The 18481-nt window shown below is 36.9% G+C and overlaps 1 protein-coding gene across 1 annotated transcript in view; it reads right to left on the bottom strand.

Moving 5' to 3' along the window:
- Positions 1-1568: 1568 nt before the first annotated feature.
- LOC114313382 (RGS1-HXK1-interacting protein 1) overlaps positions 1569-18481 on the bottom strand; it is a 41927-nt gene continuing 25014 nt past the window's right edge. Inside the window, exons 4-8 of the mRNA XM_082911158.1 lie at positions 5908-5960; positions 5562-5698; positions 5409-5473; positions 1879-1937; positions 1569-1794 (exon numbers count right to left, since the gene is read on the bottom strand). Of these exons, the coding sequence (XP_082767284.1) occupies positions 1705-1794; positions 1879-1937; positions 5409-5473; positions 5562-5698; positions 5908-5960 (404 nt within the window). The 3' untranslated portion in view covers positions 1569-1704. The remainder of the gene's footprint in view (positions 1795-1878; positions 1938-5408; positions 5474-5561; positions 5699-5907; positions 5961-18481) is intronic.

Here is an 18481-nt window from a genome sequence, read left to right as displayed (position 1 = left end):
TTAAACATCCCTTCAAAATGTTTTTTTTTTTTTTTCTTTGGAAATGTCTTCATAATATTCTTCCGGTTAAATGAAATTTGCTGCAAAGGGTAATTGATTTGGATCGTTGTTGTTCATAGTGCTCAAAGGATGCTGAAATGCTAGAACACATTTTCTTTCAATGTCCTGATTCTCAAAGAATCTGGCGTGCTAAGCCTCTGGGCTTAGATTTTACATGTGATAATCCAGTCAGCTTCATTGATTGGTTTAGAAAGTGAGTTGAGATTGTTCCTGATAAGGAGGTGATCATTCATTCCATTGCTTTGTTGTGGGTGATTTGGAAGTAGAGGAATAGTGTGTTATTCCAAAACCTTAAGATTCCTACCTGTCTTAATGTGAGTCATGCACAAGAATTAATTGCTTCAACATAATCCAAAAACATGGACGACACTGGCTTGGTGGTTCAGGCAAGAGTTGACTCTATTGCTGTGTTATTTTCAATTCTTTGCATAAAATTGATGATTTTCAGGTATGAACGTTCTTTGTCGCTGGTTCTTCGTGAGTGGATGGTCACAAGACAGGTTCTGCGTGGGTTTGCTACAATCACAACCAGGAGCAGATTGCCCAGAGTGAAAAACCACTTCACCTTCCATCCCCCTTCCTTTCCGAAGCTAGAGCATGTTTGGATGCCTTACAGTGGGCTTGGGAACAGGGGATGCGGTGCATATCTATCTTTACAAACTCAAAAAGTGTCCGTCAATGTTCTTAATGGCATATCTTATCCGAATTGGACTGTTGCGACTGTTATCATGGATATAAAGAATTGTGGTAGTTCATTTCTTTTTGTAGATATATCTAAGGTGCACAGGTCTATTGTCCAGCCTGCACACAAACCTGCTAAAAAAAAAGAAGAGGTTCCCTAATTTCTAATATATCTGTTTATCTTTGTTCTCAAAAAAATAAAAAATATAAAAAGATTTTGTTTCTTGTCAAATAAGATTTGTTCAATAATTTTTTTTTTTTCTTTGTAAAATTAAAATTTATTTAATCCGCCAACCCTATTCGTATCGACCAGCCAATCCACCGCTCAATTCAGTCAATTTCAAAACCTCAGCAGATTGGCTATGAATGGAATTTTTCTCAACCTAAACCCCATTCCATCGGGTGACATGATTTGGAACCCACACGAACCCTTAGCACCCTTATTTTTTATTAAGATATTGTTGTTCAGTAAAAATGCTTTTAATTCATATTATATTATTGCCCAGCTAGCAAAATACATTATTTTACTACACCAATAAACCGTAAAACCATACCTAATCAGGGAAGTGGCGTGGAAAAATGTCACTTAAAAAAAAGTACTAACAAATCTGCATCTGATCAACTTTAATTCAAAATTAGACTTTAAAAATGACGAAACAAGTTAGAGCATTCGGGCTTCAAATGATTTTTATTTGGACTGGAAGTTTAAGTATCAAGCTCATCTGTTAATGTATTTCTCAAGCACAGTGGCTAGCAATAAGCAACCTTAGTTAGGCCAACCAAACTTATCCATAAAAAATCTTCACTAATCCAAATGCAACATAATATGTCAAAAAACGTCTTTAGAACTAAAAGACGAGTGTTTCATTTATTTTGTATGCATATTACAAGAACAAAATTCATACAAACGAAACACTTGTGCAGAGCCATTGATAATGGAAAAGTAAACTGACAGAAAAAAAATCAAACAGGTATGCCTAATTCTGAAATCTTCATTATCCTTTTGTTTATAGCAATCCTCTGTTGTTGGAGAAGTGATGCCGTAGAAGCAACCTGATCACACACACACAAACACTGTTGAATACAATGAAGTCAAGAATATATGTGTGTGTGTGAGAATGGCATTGTTGTACTTGCCTCTGCTCGAAGCCTCAAAGCCTCCCTACCAGGAATTTCTCGCAATCCTTCCATCAATTCTACAGGAAAAAAATTTAAAAAAAGAAAAAAGAAAAAAAGTGACACGAGATCAATGTTGTACCAGTTGGGAATAAAAATTTAAAAAAAAAGATACAAATGATATTCAATGATAATTGAGAGGGGTAAAGTGTTAATTAAGCCTAATGCAAATCAACCCCACCCCTTGGAAAAACTAGAAAAAATGAAATCAAATGACAATGACAAGCATGCACAAGTAAAATAAAATATACATTAGAAACAAAACAATCAAACATTATGAACAAGGAAAGATTAGGAGATATGTACCTTACATTCGTGATTAGGCCATACCAATAACATGCTGCAACAGAGTTTCTCCCACATCTCTGCCTTTGTTTATGAACGTGCATTTGTGTGTGCATACATTCTTCACACACCCCCCCCCCCCCCCCCCCCCTTCCCCCTTTTTTTCTCTTTCTGCGTAAACTATCAATTAGTCCCTCTCTCAACCAACTTTGTTATAATTTTCAATGTCCCTCAAACTTTTAATTTATTTATTTAAGCCCACCCTTTTACTTTTCAATGCAACCTTTGAACATTTTAATGTAAACCTCAGACTACTAATTTTTTTTTTTTTTTTTTTAATTTTGTTTAAGCCTTCCAACTTTCATAATTAAGTCAATGTAGTCCAATCCACTATTTGGATTAAAAAATATATATCATTTTATAGCACATGCTTCCTACGACCTAATTTTAGGGTTTACACTAAGAAAATGATAAATAAATGAGAAAAAAATTAATCAAAATTATGGAGGCAAAATCGCAAACAAATGAGTTACCTATTTAGGGTAAATTATAATTCTGTCCTGAAATATAAATAATTTAATCCAAAACTGTTAATAGTTTCCACTGCATGTTTTTTTCTCCTCACATTTAAACTATCATATTCTTAATTTAAATCTTATCTTAAAATTAAACAAATTAGGAAGCAAACAATAGTTTTCCCACACTAGGTTTTAAAAACCAAACCGGACCGGACTGGCCAATTCAATTAGTTGAATTTGTGATTAGTCTTAGTTCCGGTCCAAATAACCCATAAAAACCGTTCTAGATTGAAAACCAGAGTATTTTTGCAAAACTGTTCAAACTACAGGTTTAATCGGTAAACCTACTGAACCAGTACTGGGTCATCTTAACTAGCCAATTTGATGTCCCCTACAATTTTTTTCCAAAATTAGAGCTCTCATCTCACTTTTACATTTCTATCTCTCCTCTCATTCTATCATTGGCAAACAACGTGAAGGCTCAATCTCTCATCTTGTAGCTGTCAGGCTCTCTTCTCTCACAGTCTCATCCACAACCAGCAGCGGCAACACAATCCCAACATTCGGCAAGCAAAGCGGTCTCTCTCTCTCTCTCCCCAGTGATCGAGGCTCTCTTGCGATCATCTCCTGCTGTCTTGTGTCTCTGGTCGTCAAGTCCAGCTCCAGCCTCCACCATGGTACCCACTCTCCTCTCATCCTCCCCCTCCCATCCTCCTCTTCCCCATTGTCTCTGGTTCCTCTACCCTTCTACCTCTGTATTTCATGTTTCAGAGATAACATATAACAAATCTATATTTTTTATGTATTATTCTAAATTTTAAGTAGGTATATAAATGGGATTAAGGTTTGTTTAAAACAGGTCCATGGTGTTGGACTGGATCTCTTTATGTGTCACTGCATTTGTCCAATTTGTAAGAAGGAAAGTTTACACTACTTTACGTTTGGCTTGACAGCATCAACCGTCATTCTTTACTTCTTTCATGTTTCTCCAATACATGAATTTGTTGGTTTGACATGTAAGGCTGATCCGAACTCAAGGTTGTTAATATTGATACAAAATCTAGGAGCTGCTTTTAAAGTTCTTAAAATCCAAGAGTTGCATTCTGATGTGCTAAATATATTAGTTTTATTTTAAATTTATAAATGAATATATACTGTAAAAGTGCAAATCCGATGCTACTTGTATTTAATTTGATTTTGTTATAAAATTGTATAATGGTTGAAGCAAATAAACTTATTAACCAATGTGGTTACCTACTTTAGCTTTAAAAATTGTTACCAATATCTTAGGCTATGAAGCACGGTTACTCCGAAAATATTGTCGTACTTCTGTGGCACTTGGGTACTTCGTGGGTACGGGTTGGGTACATCAAGGGTACACCAAGCTATGAGACATTGGTGAAGACATGTTTAATTTATTAAAGAATTCTTATTTATTTTAAATTGCAAATCCTTTATTTAATGTGCCAGAGATGAAAAATGTATTTTTTTTTTTTTTGATACATCGGAAATAAATAAAAAAAATGTATTATTCAATGATGATATTGATGGAAGTGAAAATTGAAATTTCAAGTTTCTAAATTTTGCTTAACTTGCTTTTGAAATGAAACTTTATTTTGTAATTTCTCCTATTTAATGGCCATTAAAATAGCTTATAGACTTTGTTTTGGTATTCATATTGTTGAACTATGATTTCTCTTTTAATTTTTTAATTTCTTCTTTTAGTTTTGGTATTACACTTTGATTTGTAGGTTGAATCTCAAACTATAAATTATAAAAAAATAAAAAATTTATTGAAGTACTCCAGTCGTGCCCGTATCCTATTTTTTTTTAGGTCTTGCTGTATTGGTGTACCCATACTAATATCCGTACCAGCACTCATGCTTCATAGATCATAGGAAATGTTTTACATATTTTATATTTATATATAATTTTTAAATATGTATTATGTAATTTCAAAGTCGTGATTCAATTGCGGTCTGACTCCGGTTGACCTAACAATTGAACTATTAACCCATGACACGGTCACATTTCCAGTTCTCTTAATGAACAGGAACTTACAACATTGTTCCCACATCTATCAATAGACTAGATTATTAAAATTGGAGGTCACATAGAAAAATTAAGAGTTTAAGAGGGTCCAATGAATCTTGAGCAAAGTTGGAGGGCTTAAATGGAAAAATTAAACATTTGAGGGTCATATCAAAAACTAGACCAAAGTTGGTGGGATAAATTGATAGTTTACCCTTTTTCTTGTTTTTATTCTTTTTGTTGTTTATTTATTTTTTTTAGGGATGGTGACACAATCTTTCATGCAACACAAGCTCCAATAGATTTTAATTGTTTCCTTTTAATTTTCTTCTATCTTTTTTCTAAATAAAAAAATTGAATTTCATAATGCTACAATAGACAAAGAAAACCTTTGCAATCTCCTATGTTATCGTAGTTGGCAACAGAACATCTAGTTTTAATATTCTTCATTCTCCTATTGTACAACATCCTCCATTTTGATACTAACACAAGTATAAGAAGTCCATTGAATTATGATTAGGCTTGACAATACTCCACAGAGCAAACCACAGCACAAACCACTGCCTATGGCAAAAGGAATGGCCCAAAGACCAAGTAAAGACCCTAACATCATCATACCAGCCAGCAAAAATGTTATTAAAAGAAAGATATACATACCAGAAGTATGGACTTCAACGTTGGTAACAGATTTCGCAAGACGTTGGATCTGAGTTCCAGCATTCCTATCGATATTACACAAAACAATCAGTTACAAATAATTGTACAAATATGGCTACACGTGCATTAAATATGATCAGAAACAATTTCTACATTAGATCAGATTGGCCATGTTTCATATCCTTTTCAGCAAGGGCAGCCCTTTCAAGCAGTTTTCTACTCTCTTTCTTCATTAAATCAACTGAAAGGTTCAACTCTTTCACATTCTTCTCAGCTCTAAGAAACCGCGCCTGCAATATATTTGTAGCTTTAATTTGTGAGCTGAATGCTTAATTGGATTATGACAATATGACCCAATTTATCAATGCACATAAAGCCAAGAAGCTGAATACTTGTTCTTGTGCAACATACAAGTGTCGATGAAAACTGAATTCCTAAAACTAAGAGCATCAATTTCTGAATTTCACTAACAAAACTTCAAGACAATTGAGGAGAATACCTCATCACTTTGAAGTCGACCAAATGTATGACGAAACAGAAACCTTCTTGAGCCTACAGACAAAACGGGTCTGAGATATCAGGAATTAAGAATAATTTTGTAGAAAAACAATCAACAGCATTAGTAGATGTGTGCATGATTCTCGATTAAATGCTTGACAAAGAGGATAACAAAGTCTAACTGATCAAAATAAAGATGTACATAACAAAGTCTAACCGATAAGAAGATGTACATAAGACATGAACTACAAGAAGATGCTGAAACCAAATTATGAATGGGTTCCACAACCAACACCCCATGCAAAACTAGCTATTCTGAACAATTTAATATTGACTACGCAACTTTACCCTTTTTTTATGTTAACCAAATATATTATTAAAAAAAGGCACAAGGGGGTTCACAACCCATGTACAAAAGAAGACCTATAACTGGACATCAAAAACCTTATCAAAAGCTCTCTACAAGAACCAAAAATCGGTCTGCGGATGGGTTAACCTCCCCCGTGGACCAACTATGAGCATTGCTATTCAAGCCCAAAAATTAGACCCATTTTTCAAGCCCAATAACATGGCAATCAATTAGGATTATCTAAGGCAACACACTCTCTCATACATTCCCTAACCATCAACCAATCATATCACTTACACATTATTGGGTCTAGAAAATAGGTCTAGAAAGTGGGCTTATATATATCATTTTCCGACCAACTGTACAAAAAAGACAAGACTCGACTCTTAATTTTAATAATAGGTCCCTGAACACAATTGAAAGATTTTATGTTACACTTGCACCAAACCCCAAACCTTCCTCCGTTTACCCACCCGACCTACACTCCAACGAAAAAAAAATCCTTCACCTTTGTTGGAAACACCCAAGTAACACCAAACAAAAGGAGGACCAACAACCACAATTCCCGAGCCACCTCACAATAAAGAAGCAAGTGCTCTACCGTCTCTGATCATGCTTGCACATGCAACACTAGTTCACATGTGCTTGCCTTCTAATAAAAAAAGGTGAGCATTTTATGATAAACCACACACCAAACCAAAACAAAAAGGCATTTTTGATCGAGCCTTAATACCCCACACCACTCTCCCAGGGAAAGTAGAACCACAATGGCCCAAAAACACCTCATAATAGGACTTCACACTAAAAAGGCCTGAATTGTTCCTCATTCATTGGGCATCACCCCCATCTACAGTACGGATGGCATAAAAACGCCACTTCAGATCCAAAAGCTCCCCCAATGCAACACCCCAAAGGACGCCACGTGCTATAATTATATTATTACCTATCCTTGAATACCCTAAGTCAAATTTACCATCTTACCACACAAATATTTAAGGAAAAGCTTAAAAATGAGTAGTTAGGTAACTTTGAACATGAGAATCCCACTATCAACTGTTAAGACTTAGGAACTAATCACCCTTTTGAGCATAGCAAGCTTACATCAAAAGTATTTTTACATGACATAACCAAATACTTACCTTAATTTAATCAGCTTAATATACCCTAGAGATAGATATATGAATTGATAAGATGAAACCTTAGAAGATGAATACAATTGGCCAGAAATTTAAAAGTGAAAAACATGCCTTGATGAGACAAACTTAAGAATAGAAACACTTGAAGATTATTAAGAGTTAGGGGATACCTTAAGTTTAGAATTTGTGGCTACTAGGATGTGCCCATGCACTAATCGAGGAGCTTAAAGATCTTAGACTAATGTACTTGTCATTTTAATACTATACGTCATTTTGCTAATCAGGAGCAGTGTTAATTAAGTAGGATTAGTGAACCCTAATTGAGATTAATTAAGCTAAGCAAGATTAAGTTAAATCTTAATTAACTAAAGACTAATTATAACTAAAATTGATTAACTAAGCTGAGCAAGTGAAATTAGAAAAATTGGTGAAGCATACACATAGGTGAAACACACATCTCTTCTTTTGTACAAATGTCCAACTTTGTCCTACCTAGCTTTTGTCTTACCTTTAAATAAGCCAAATGCAGGGAGTGAAATCAGATTTCACTAGAAAGAGGGAGAAGAAAAGATAAAAATAGAAGAGAAGAGAAGAGAAGGAAGAAGAAAGAAGAGGAGAAAGACAGAGCGGAGAAGAAACCTTGAAGAATCAACCAAAAATCCATCTTTTAATCATCCTAAGGTAAGATTTCAAGCCTAATTCTTGTAGTAATCCTACCTATTGTCGAAGATTGAAAAGAAACTAAGATTTAATTAAGTTATTAGTGAAGAAATAAGGAAAAGAACGAAGAGAAGTACAAAAGGTTGAAGAACAAGCTACATAGTCACAGTGTTGTGAAAAGCGCGCCTAGGCACAAGGCGCAGCGAGGCGCAAGGAGTGCGCCTAAAGGGGACCAAGGCGAGGTGCATTTGATGAGTCGTGCACCTTCGACGCCACTTGGACCAAGCACAACGAAGCTCAAGGCGCGAGCCTAAGGGGTTTTATTCTGATCTAACGGCTGTGATCTGTGTGGGAGAGGCTCCAACCACATAGGATTACAACTCATATGATACAACACAACACAACCCAAATCAGTATACGACTCAAATCCCTAATCTATCGAAGAAGAAATCTGTGTTGTCTCTTTCTCTGGGCTTATCTCTCGACTTCGACTTCGACTTCGATTCATCAGGTCAGCGTTTCTTCATCTTCTTCTTCGCTGGTTGCTTTTTTTTTTTTTTCTGCTTCACTATCAACTTGCTTTCTTTTTTTTTTTGACTTTGACTTCGACTCTCTCCGCTTCTTCTTCTTCTTCTTCTTTCCTCTCTCTTTGAGTTGAGTCCCTATTAGAAGAAAAATAAATAAATAAATAAAACTTTATTAGTCTCTGTTAGTATTTTTTTTTTTGTTTTTTTTTTTCCCTTTGCTGTGATGTTGGTCAATTATTTTTCCTTTCTTTGTTAGGGAAAAAAAATTACAAATAATTAATTAATCACACATTACAATACACTGAAATTATTTTCCATTTATTAAATTTGTTGTGTAGAAAATGACATCTGAAAGTAATAGAAAAGATTCGGTGTGGCAACATGCCCATTTGGTAGAGCCTAATAATTTAAACTAGTTTTGAGCGTAATTTTTGTGGTAAAGTATCAAATAGAGGTGTTTATTGGGTGAAACAACACCTCGTGGGAGGTTATAAGAATGTCACTGCTTGCCCGGAGTGTCCAACTCATGTAAGAGAAGAGATTAGAGAGTTCATGTCAAAAAAGAAGACGCAAAAAGAAGAAACATGTTGCTTGATTTCGATGACATGGACATGGAAGATGAGGATGAAGATGATGATGTTGTTGAGATCAATGTCAATCAACGCCGTAAGTTGACAAGTAGCAGCCAAGGTTCATCCAAATCCAAATAAAAAATGACAAAGAGAAAAAGGCCTATGGATGTTTACTTGACACCCAATCCTAAATCAGTGGTAAAAAATCAAAGAGACCAAGCAAAAGGGAAGCAAACACAAATTGATGAGAATGATCCTTGCAGAAAAGAAATGAGAGCTCAAGCAATGCAAAGATTTGCAAGGTGGATGTATGATGCTGGTATCCTTTTCAATGCTGTAAGTTATAAGAGTTTTGGACCAATGATTGAAGCCATTGGGCAATATGGTCCTGGTATGAAGCCACCAACTTATCATGAAGTGCGGGTTACCCAACTCAAAAAAGAGGTGAAACATACTGAAGATGTGATGAAGAATTATAAAGAGGATTGTGCAAAATACGGGTGTTCCGTAATGGTTGAAAGCTAGACTGATAAGAGAGGGAGGACATTGATTAACTTTTTGGTAAATTGTCCAAGAGGAACAATGTTTGTTGAGTCGGTTGATGCTTCTAGCTATTTAAAGGATGGGCAGAAAGCTATTTGAGTTACTAGACAAGTTTGTGGAGAAAGTTGGAAAAGAGAATGTGGTGCAAGTTATCACTAATAGTGTTACAGCTAATGTGTTGGTGGGTAAGAATCTTTCCTCCTTTCTTACTTCAAAATTGTTTACTCATAATTTGTTTTGTAGTTAAAATTTAAAAACTTGAAAATAATAATTCTTTTTAATTGTGTTACATTATAGGGAGGTTTTTTGAAGCCAAGTATGAACACTTGTATTGGACACCATGTGCTGCTCATTGCTTGGACTAGATGTTAGAAGACATTTTCAAGATACCCCGACTGAAAAAGACATTTGAAAGGGGTATTGCAATACATGGCTACATTTACAATCAGCCTACGTTGCTAGACATGATGAGGCACTATACAAATATGAAGAATTTGATCAAGCCTGCAAAAACTAGATTTGCAACCGCCTTTCTGACTTTGTCTAGGATGCATCAACAAAAAACCAATTTGAGAAAGATGGTCACCTCCGAAGACTAGACCTCAAGCAAATGGGCAAAGGAGCCACAAGGTAAAGGAATGGCACATACTTTGTTGATGCCTTCATTTTGGAATAATGTTGTGTTGGCCCATAAGGTCTCAGGTCCTCTCGTCCAAGTGCTTAGATTGGTTGATACCGAGAAGAAACCTCTCATGGGATACATTTATGAGGCAATGGACAGGGCAAAAGAATGCACTGCAAGTTCGTTTAATCATAAAGAAGAGAAATATAATGAATCTTCGAAATCATCGACAAAAGGTGCGATATCCAATTGCATCGGCCTTTACATTCAGCTGCGCACTTTCTTAACCCAGGATTCTTTTACCCAAAAGCGTAGAGGTGCAAAAAGATCATGAAGTGATGAATGGATTTTATGAATGCATGCAAAGGTTTGTCCCGGATGTCACTATTCAAGATTTGATCACTAATGAGATGAGTATTTATACGAGGGCAGTGAGCCTTTTTGGCAAGCCTGTTGCGATTAGGCAAAGAAATACAAAGGCACCAGGTAATATATTATAGACTCGTAGAACTTATTCTTAGTAATACTTTTATTAAAACTCAATACTTGGCAAAAATTATTTCTAACTAGTAATTATTGTAGTTGATTGGTGGGCATCATATGGTTCAAAAACCCCAAACTTGTGATTAAAAAAATAGTCTTAATACTATAAATGATTAGTCTATGTTAATTTATCTATTTTTTACTAAGACCCGCACCTCGCCTTGCGCCTAGGCCCCGAGAGACCTTTAGCGCCTTGAGCCTTTAAAAACACTTGGAAGTCATGATTCTCACCATTTTCGATCTTGATTTTGGTGTTCTTGATGCATAAGAAGCTTCATCTTCATGTTTTCATATGATTTCTATGAGCCTTGCAAGCTTAATTTCTGTTTTCAAAAGGTAGAAGAGAAGGGTTTGAATAAAGAATTGAACTTAATAAAATCTCATGTCTAGATCCATGAACCTCCAAATTAAACCATGTTTTGATGTTATTGTTTTGAAAGGAGTCTTGTCTCTGTGTTTTTCTATGAGTTTTGCATGTTGTTCAATAAGTTTTCAAAGTCCCAAGTCAAGGAAACGAGAAGAGGAAAGCAAGAACAAAAGGGAAATTTCGAACTGCACTGGAACAGCCATACCCGCACGACGTGCGGTTGTGGCTCCTGCACAGCCCAATTTTTTGAGCACCAAAAACCATTCTGAAATAACCCCACATGCGGCCCCTAAGCCCCGCACGCGCAAGACCCCTGCATAAACCCATTTCAATGTTTTTCAAGCCTTGTTTGCTTATTAGGCCATTCCCATGCTTGCATTTGACATTTGTTATGCACTTGTTTAGAACTTGAATTAAGCTTAGGTAAGCCTTGAATAGTCTAAGGGGTTAAGAAAAACTAAATTAAGTTAGAGCATTCAAATTGATTTAAGGACTTACAAGTAAAGTTGCTTTCAATGCTTTATTCATGTTTTGTGTAGGACAAGCACGTTTGAGAAGACACCCTTATAATGTACAAAGACTTAGAAAATATGAGGAAGAAGAATTCCGAAAATATGAGGAAGAAGGAATATATTTCTGTTTATATTCAAAACTTCTTATCTTACAAGACCAAATGACACTCCTTATATAGGAGATATTACAAACATCATTATAACCCATTATATGCCACTTACATATTATATATTACCACTATCTACCACTATCATATTATATACATGCCACTATCTACCACCAACACCACTATCATATTCTATACATGCCACTATCCTTCACCAACACCACTATCATATTATATACATTAACACAAATTTCCAGCACTCCCCCTCAAGCTGGTTTGAAGATATCTTCCATAGCCAGCTTGCTAGTCAGCTTATCAAATTGCTTCTTGTGTAGTCCCTTCGTTAGCACATCAGCTAATTGTTCACCTGTTGGAAGGTAGGTCATACAGATTATGCCAGCATTGATTTTCTCCTTGATGAAATGTTTATCCACTTCTATATGTTTTGTGCGATCATGTAGAACTGGATTATGAGCTATAGATATAGCTGCTTTGTTGTCACAATAGACCTTCATAGGTGTCGGGTGAGAAAGCTTTAATTCTTCAAGAATTCTTTTAATCCACATTACTTCACAGATTCCATGGGCAACAGCTCTGAACTCTGCTTCTGCACTACTTCTAGCTACCACATTCTGTTTTTTACTCCGCCATGTAACTAGGTTCCCACCTACAAAGGAGCAGTATCCGGATGTTGATCTCCTGTCTGTAACACTTCCTGCCCAGTCTGCATCTGTGTATACTTCAACTTGAAGATGCCCATGTTTCTTGAACAGTAAGCCTCTCCCTGGAGTTCCTTTTAAATATCTTAAGATCTTATAAACGACCTCAAAGTGCTCTGCCCCTGGTGAGTGCATGAACTGACTTACCATGCTGACTGCAAAGGCAATATCAGGCCGCGTATGAGACAAGTAAATCAATTTCCCTACAAGTCGTTGATATTGTTCCCTCTCTTTGACTTCTTCAGCCTTAGCAGCTTGTAACTTCAAGTTAGGCTCGATCGGAGTCTCCACCATCTTACAACCAAGCATACCTGTTTCTCCAAGGAGATCAAGAACATATTTTCTCTGATTAACGAATATACCTTCCTTGGATCTTGCAAATTCCATTCCGAGGAAATACTTGAGGGCTCCCAGATCCTTAATGTGAAATTCTTTTGCGAGTTTCTCTTTGAGGGCTGCTAACTCTGCTTCATCATTACCAGTTAAAATGATGTCATCAACATAAACAATCAAAATTGCAATTTTACTATTTTTTGAATGTTTATAAAATATTGTGTGATCTGCTTGACTCTGCGAGAAGCCACAACTGATAACTGCCTTCCCAAAGCGTTCAAACCACGCTCTTGGTGATTGTTTGAGTCCGTATAATGACTTGTTCAATCTGCATACTCTGTCGCTTCCAAGTCTCTGCTCAAATCCCGGCGGTAGGCTCATGAACACCTCCTCTTCAAGATCACCATTGAGAAATGCATTTTTAATGTCAAGTTGATGTAGAGGCCAATCTGAATTTACTGCAAGAGATAACAGTACTCTGATGGAATTTATTTTCGCAACAGGAGCAAACGTCTCCTGATAGTCGATCCCATAAGTTTGAGTGAAGCCTTTAGCCACCAGTCTCGCCTTGTATCTCTCAACGCTTCCATCTGCGTTACATTTTATCGTAAACACCCATTTACACCCAACTGTTTTCTTGTCTTTGGGTAGATCAACTATCTCCCAAGTACCACTTCTCCTTAAAGCATTCATCTCCTCCATGACTGCTAATTTCCAATTCGGATCATCCAATGCTTCCTGTATATTCCTTGGAACAAACAAGTGTGAAATCCTAGATGTGAAAGCTCTATGGTTTTTAGACAGTCTTTGATAGGAGAGGTAATTTGCAATAGGATGTTTAATGCAATTTCGGACACCTTTCCTAATTGCTATAGGAACATCAAGGTCGGAAATAGAAGGAATAGGATTACCTAAAATTTCGATGCCAGAACTCGGGTGGACATTCGGGTCATTAGGATGGACATTCGGGTCATTATTCCTCAGATGAAATCGCTTCCTAGTATAAACCTGAAGCTCAGGATTTAGATCATTTTGTAATACTTCTCCCCCTAAACAAGAATCTTCTTGACTAGGCACCATAGAACTTGGTTCTCCTAAGTGATCATTATCAGACAGATGTGGTTTTTGTGTAGGATAAATGACATTGGGCAGCAGGATAGAAATATCCCAAAAACGGTCTTCTACTCCACTTGTCTCCCCCTGAAGAGAAGTGTTGGGGAAATAGGATTTTGTTTCCACAAATGACACATCCATACTCACATGAAATTTCTTGGTTTGAGGATCGAAACACTTATACCCCTTTTTGTTTGAGGAATAACCCAAAAAAACACATTTTATAGCACGGGGGTCAAGTTTTGAACGAAATTGACTGGGAACATGAGCATAAGCAGTACATCCAAAAACTTTGGCGGGTAAATCAGAAAACAACCTCGTGTCAGGAAAAAAAGTTTTGAGACAATCAAAAGGTGTTTTGTATGTTAACACCTTTGTAGGCATCCTGTTTATCAAATAAGAGGCTGTTAAAATTGCTTCACCCCATAAATATTTAGGAACATGCATGTAAAACATTATAGCACGTGCTACTTCAAGTAGATGCTTATTTTTTCGTTCTGCAATGCCATTTTGTTGAGGGGTATCCCGACATGTAGATCGGTGAAAAATTCCATTTTTTTCCAAAAACTCACCCAACTGCTCATTGAAATATTCTGTTCCATTATCAGAATGTAAAATACCAATTTTGGTTTGAAATTGATTTTCAATCATATTGTAAAAATTTGTGAATAAATTTTTCACGTCAGATTTTTTATTCATCAAATAAATCCAACATAAGCGGGTATGGTCATCAATAAATGTAACAAACCATTTTTTACCAGAAAGAGTAGTGATTTTAGAAGGGCCCCAAACATCACTATGAATCAAATAAAAAGGTTTGGAAGCCTGGTAAGGTTTTGGCAAATAAGTAGAGCGATGAAATTTTGCAAAAATGCAACTTTCACAATGAAAAGAAGAACAATCAATCCCTTTAAATAATTCTGGAAATAAATGTTTCAGATAAAGAAAACTAGGATGCCCTAGCCTATAGTGCCATAGCATTATTTTTTCTTGAACAGAGATTGAACTAGTACTATTAAAGCTCTGAGCTTTTTTATTACTAACAGGTACTTCATCAAAGTAGTAAAGACCTTCAAGCATCCTAGCACGCCCAATCATCATCCCCGAGTTCTGGTCCTGAAATTCACAATGAGATTCAAAAAATGTAACACGACAATTAGAATCCTTAGATAGTTTACTGACAGACAAAAGGTTACAGGCTAAGTTGGGGACATGAAGAACAGCATTGAGATTAATTTTCTCAGTTAGTTTAATAAATCCTTTTCCTGCAATAGGTGAAAAACTACCATCGGCTATTCTGATTTTGTCATGACCAGAACAAGGGAAATAGGTACTAAATAAATGGGAAAAACTAGTCATGTGATCGGAGGCACCGGAATCTATGATCCACGGAGAGAAGTTTAGGCAAGAGAAGGCTTTAGGATTTCTACCTGTTTGTGCCAACAAAACACTAGGAGTACCGGATGAGGAGTTGGATTTTATCAGCTTTAAGAGTTGATCAATCTGCTCTTTGTTGAAGGGACCTGAATCGGCTTCATTAGCGGTAGGAAAGCCACGATTCTTCTCTCCTTGTTTGCTGCTTTTCCAGTTGACAGGTTTGCCATGGATCTTCCAACACGTTTCGCGTGTATGGCGAGGCTTGTTGCAAAAATCACACCAGACCCGTGGCTTATCATCAAACCTGCGCTGGTAATTTGCAGCCTTGTTGGCCGCAGCATCGCTAATTAAAGCAGAAATTTCAATTGATTCACCAGTACTTTTTTTCTTAAGCATGACGCTCCTTCGGCTCTCTTCCCTTCTGACTTCGGCAAATACTTCGCCAATGGATGGGAGAGGAGGTCTGCCAATAATTCTTCCTCGCACTTCATCAAACTCAATGTTGAGGCCGGCAAGAAACTTGTAAATACGGCTGTCTTCCACAGTTTTCTTGTGGTGGTTGCAGTCGTCAACCGATTTCCATTCGTATGTGTTGAAGATGTCAAGATCCTGCCACAACCTTTTCAACGAATTGAAATATTTGGTGACGGAATCATCTCCTTGACGAATCTCTCCCAACTTCAAAGTTAATTCGAAAACTTGAGATTGATTTCCTAGGTCAGAATACATCTGACTAACATTATCCCACAATTCTTGTGCAGTAGTATAGCACATGTAATTAGAGCTTATATCCTCCTCCATGGAATTGACCAACCATGTCATAACCATGGAGTTTTCAGCGTCCCAACTGTCGAACAGCGGATCATTAACAGCAGGAGCCTTCTTGTCACCAGTGATGTAACCGATCTTTCCTTGCCCACGGATATACATCCGGACAGATTGTGACCAGCGGAGAAAATTATCACCATTTAGGCGGATGGTGGTGATTTGGACAGAGTGAGAGTTGGACGTTTTCACCGGAATGGCAGTGGCAGGGGTTGAAGTGGTTTCGGATGTGACTTCCGACATGGCTATGACGGTTTTAGGGCTGCTGTGTTTTTTGTTGCTCTGATACCAACTTAGAAAATATGAGGAAGAAGAATTCCGAAAATATGAGGAAGAAGGAATATATTTCTGTTTATATTCAAAACTTCTTATCTTACAAGACCAAATGACACTCCTTATATAGGAGATATTACAAACATCATTATAACCCATTATATGCCACTTACATATTATATATTACCACTATCTACCACTATCATATTATATACATGCCACTATCTACCACCAACACCACTATCATATTCTATACATGCCACTATCCTTCACCAACACCACTATCATATTATATACATTAACACAAATTTCCAGCTTGCAAGTTAAGCTTTGTTTTGTCTTAACAAAATTATATTATGTTTGAAACATGATCTTGTGCTTGGTTTTATTAAAAATCATTCATTTACCACTTTATTGCATTACTATTCACTGGGCAATGGCTCACTCCTCTCACACCACTTATGTCTCCAAAACTTCACATACTCCCCACTGTCCACCATAAACTGAATGTGACGGGAAAAGCAATCACATCCCCTCCGAATGGCTTTCCATAACACCTATACTCACACTCCCATCTCTTTCCTCCAATACCTCTCCCTTTCACAAACCTCCACAACCAATTCCCTAATGGCACCTAATTAAAAATGGCAAGTTAAGAACACCTAAGACCCTTTCCACAAACGGCGTGCACACAATATCCCAATCTACCAAATGATTACTTGAACTCTTCCCCGATCCCTCCCCAAGGGAAGTCTCATTGTGATTCTCCAACCTCTTTCACAACTAAAATTGGGATAATGAACAAGGACATAAATTAAGTGGGGAGGTTGGACAAGGTACTTTTAATCAAATTCAATATTGCATCTTTAGATAATTAGTGCACTTCCAACCTGCCAAAAGTCTCTAAAATCTCTATCATCGAATCCCAAACTAACCTTGCTTTAAAAGAGAAACCTAGCATACAACCAAAATAGGAAGAAGGAAAGAAATCAACCTTGTAACCAAGAATATCACCCAAAGCTTCCACGTGAGCCACCTCCCCAGACGGAATAAGAATAGATTCCACCAAATTCACTTTTAAGCATTAAATTGCCTCAAAACAAGCAACACATTGCAAAGATACCCCAAAATCAACATAGAGAAGATGGGAGACCACGATAGGGAAGCTCTCAAGTTGATTGACCTCAACGCCTCTCTCCACAATTTTGCAAAGAACCTCTATAATCAAAATAAACAGCAAAGGAGATAAAAGGTCACCTTGACATATACCTCTCGATTGCCAAAAGAAACCCAGCCAGAGAACATACACCAAAACCGATAACCCAACAAAGGAAATGCAAAATCTTATTCAATCTCTCCATTTTTGCCCAAACCCCATTTGCTCCAAACAATGATGGAGGAAATCCCAACTGACATGGTCATGCACTTTCTCAATATCGTACTTATAAATAATCCCTAGCTGACAACTCCTCAATCTAGAATCTAGCACCTCATTAGCAACCAAGACCATATCCAAAATCTCCTTCCCCCCAATCCCTTCCCTCCCACCCACAAAAGCATTATGAGACTCTACACCACTGAAGACAACAAATCTTTGAGACATGTGGCTAAGGCTTTAGCTAGCAACTTTTAAACCTCACCAAGCAAGTTGATGGGCCTTAAATCTTCAATATCCTACACAAGCCCTTTCTTAGGAATCACAGCGATAAATGGACCATTAAGGCTCTTCTCAAAAATGGCCAATGTAATAAATACTTTGACCATTCCCATAACCACCTCCTTGACTACATCCCGACAGTGCTAAAAGGAGTCATCCCATCAGGTCCCGAAACTTTTTTCACTACTCAAATAAATTTTGAAGCACAAAACACCTCAGAAAAAGGCCTCTCCAACCGACATGGCTCAACACCAAAAAACTGGAAAAGCCAGAACCCATCACAAGAGTACAACAATATCCCTGATTATCCTGACCATCTGACCTAGAGGGTTAATATTAA

This window comes from Camellia sinensis, unplaced genomic scaffold, assembly GCF_055761805.1.
Source record: "Camellia sinensis isolate YWXY unplaced genomic scaffold, ASM5576180v1 Unanchor1, whole genome shotgun sequence".
In the NCBI taxonomy this organism is placed as follows: Eukaryota; Viridiplantae; Streptophyta; class Magnoliopsida; order Ericales; family Theaceae; genus Camellia; species Camellia sinensis.
Note: the sequence above shows the minus strand (reverse complement) of the source record. Positions and strands in the feature narration are given on the sequence as shown.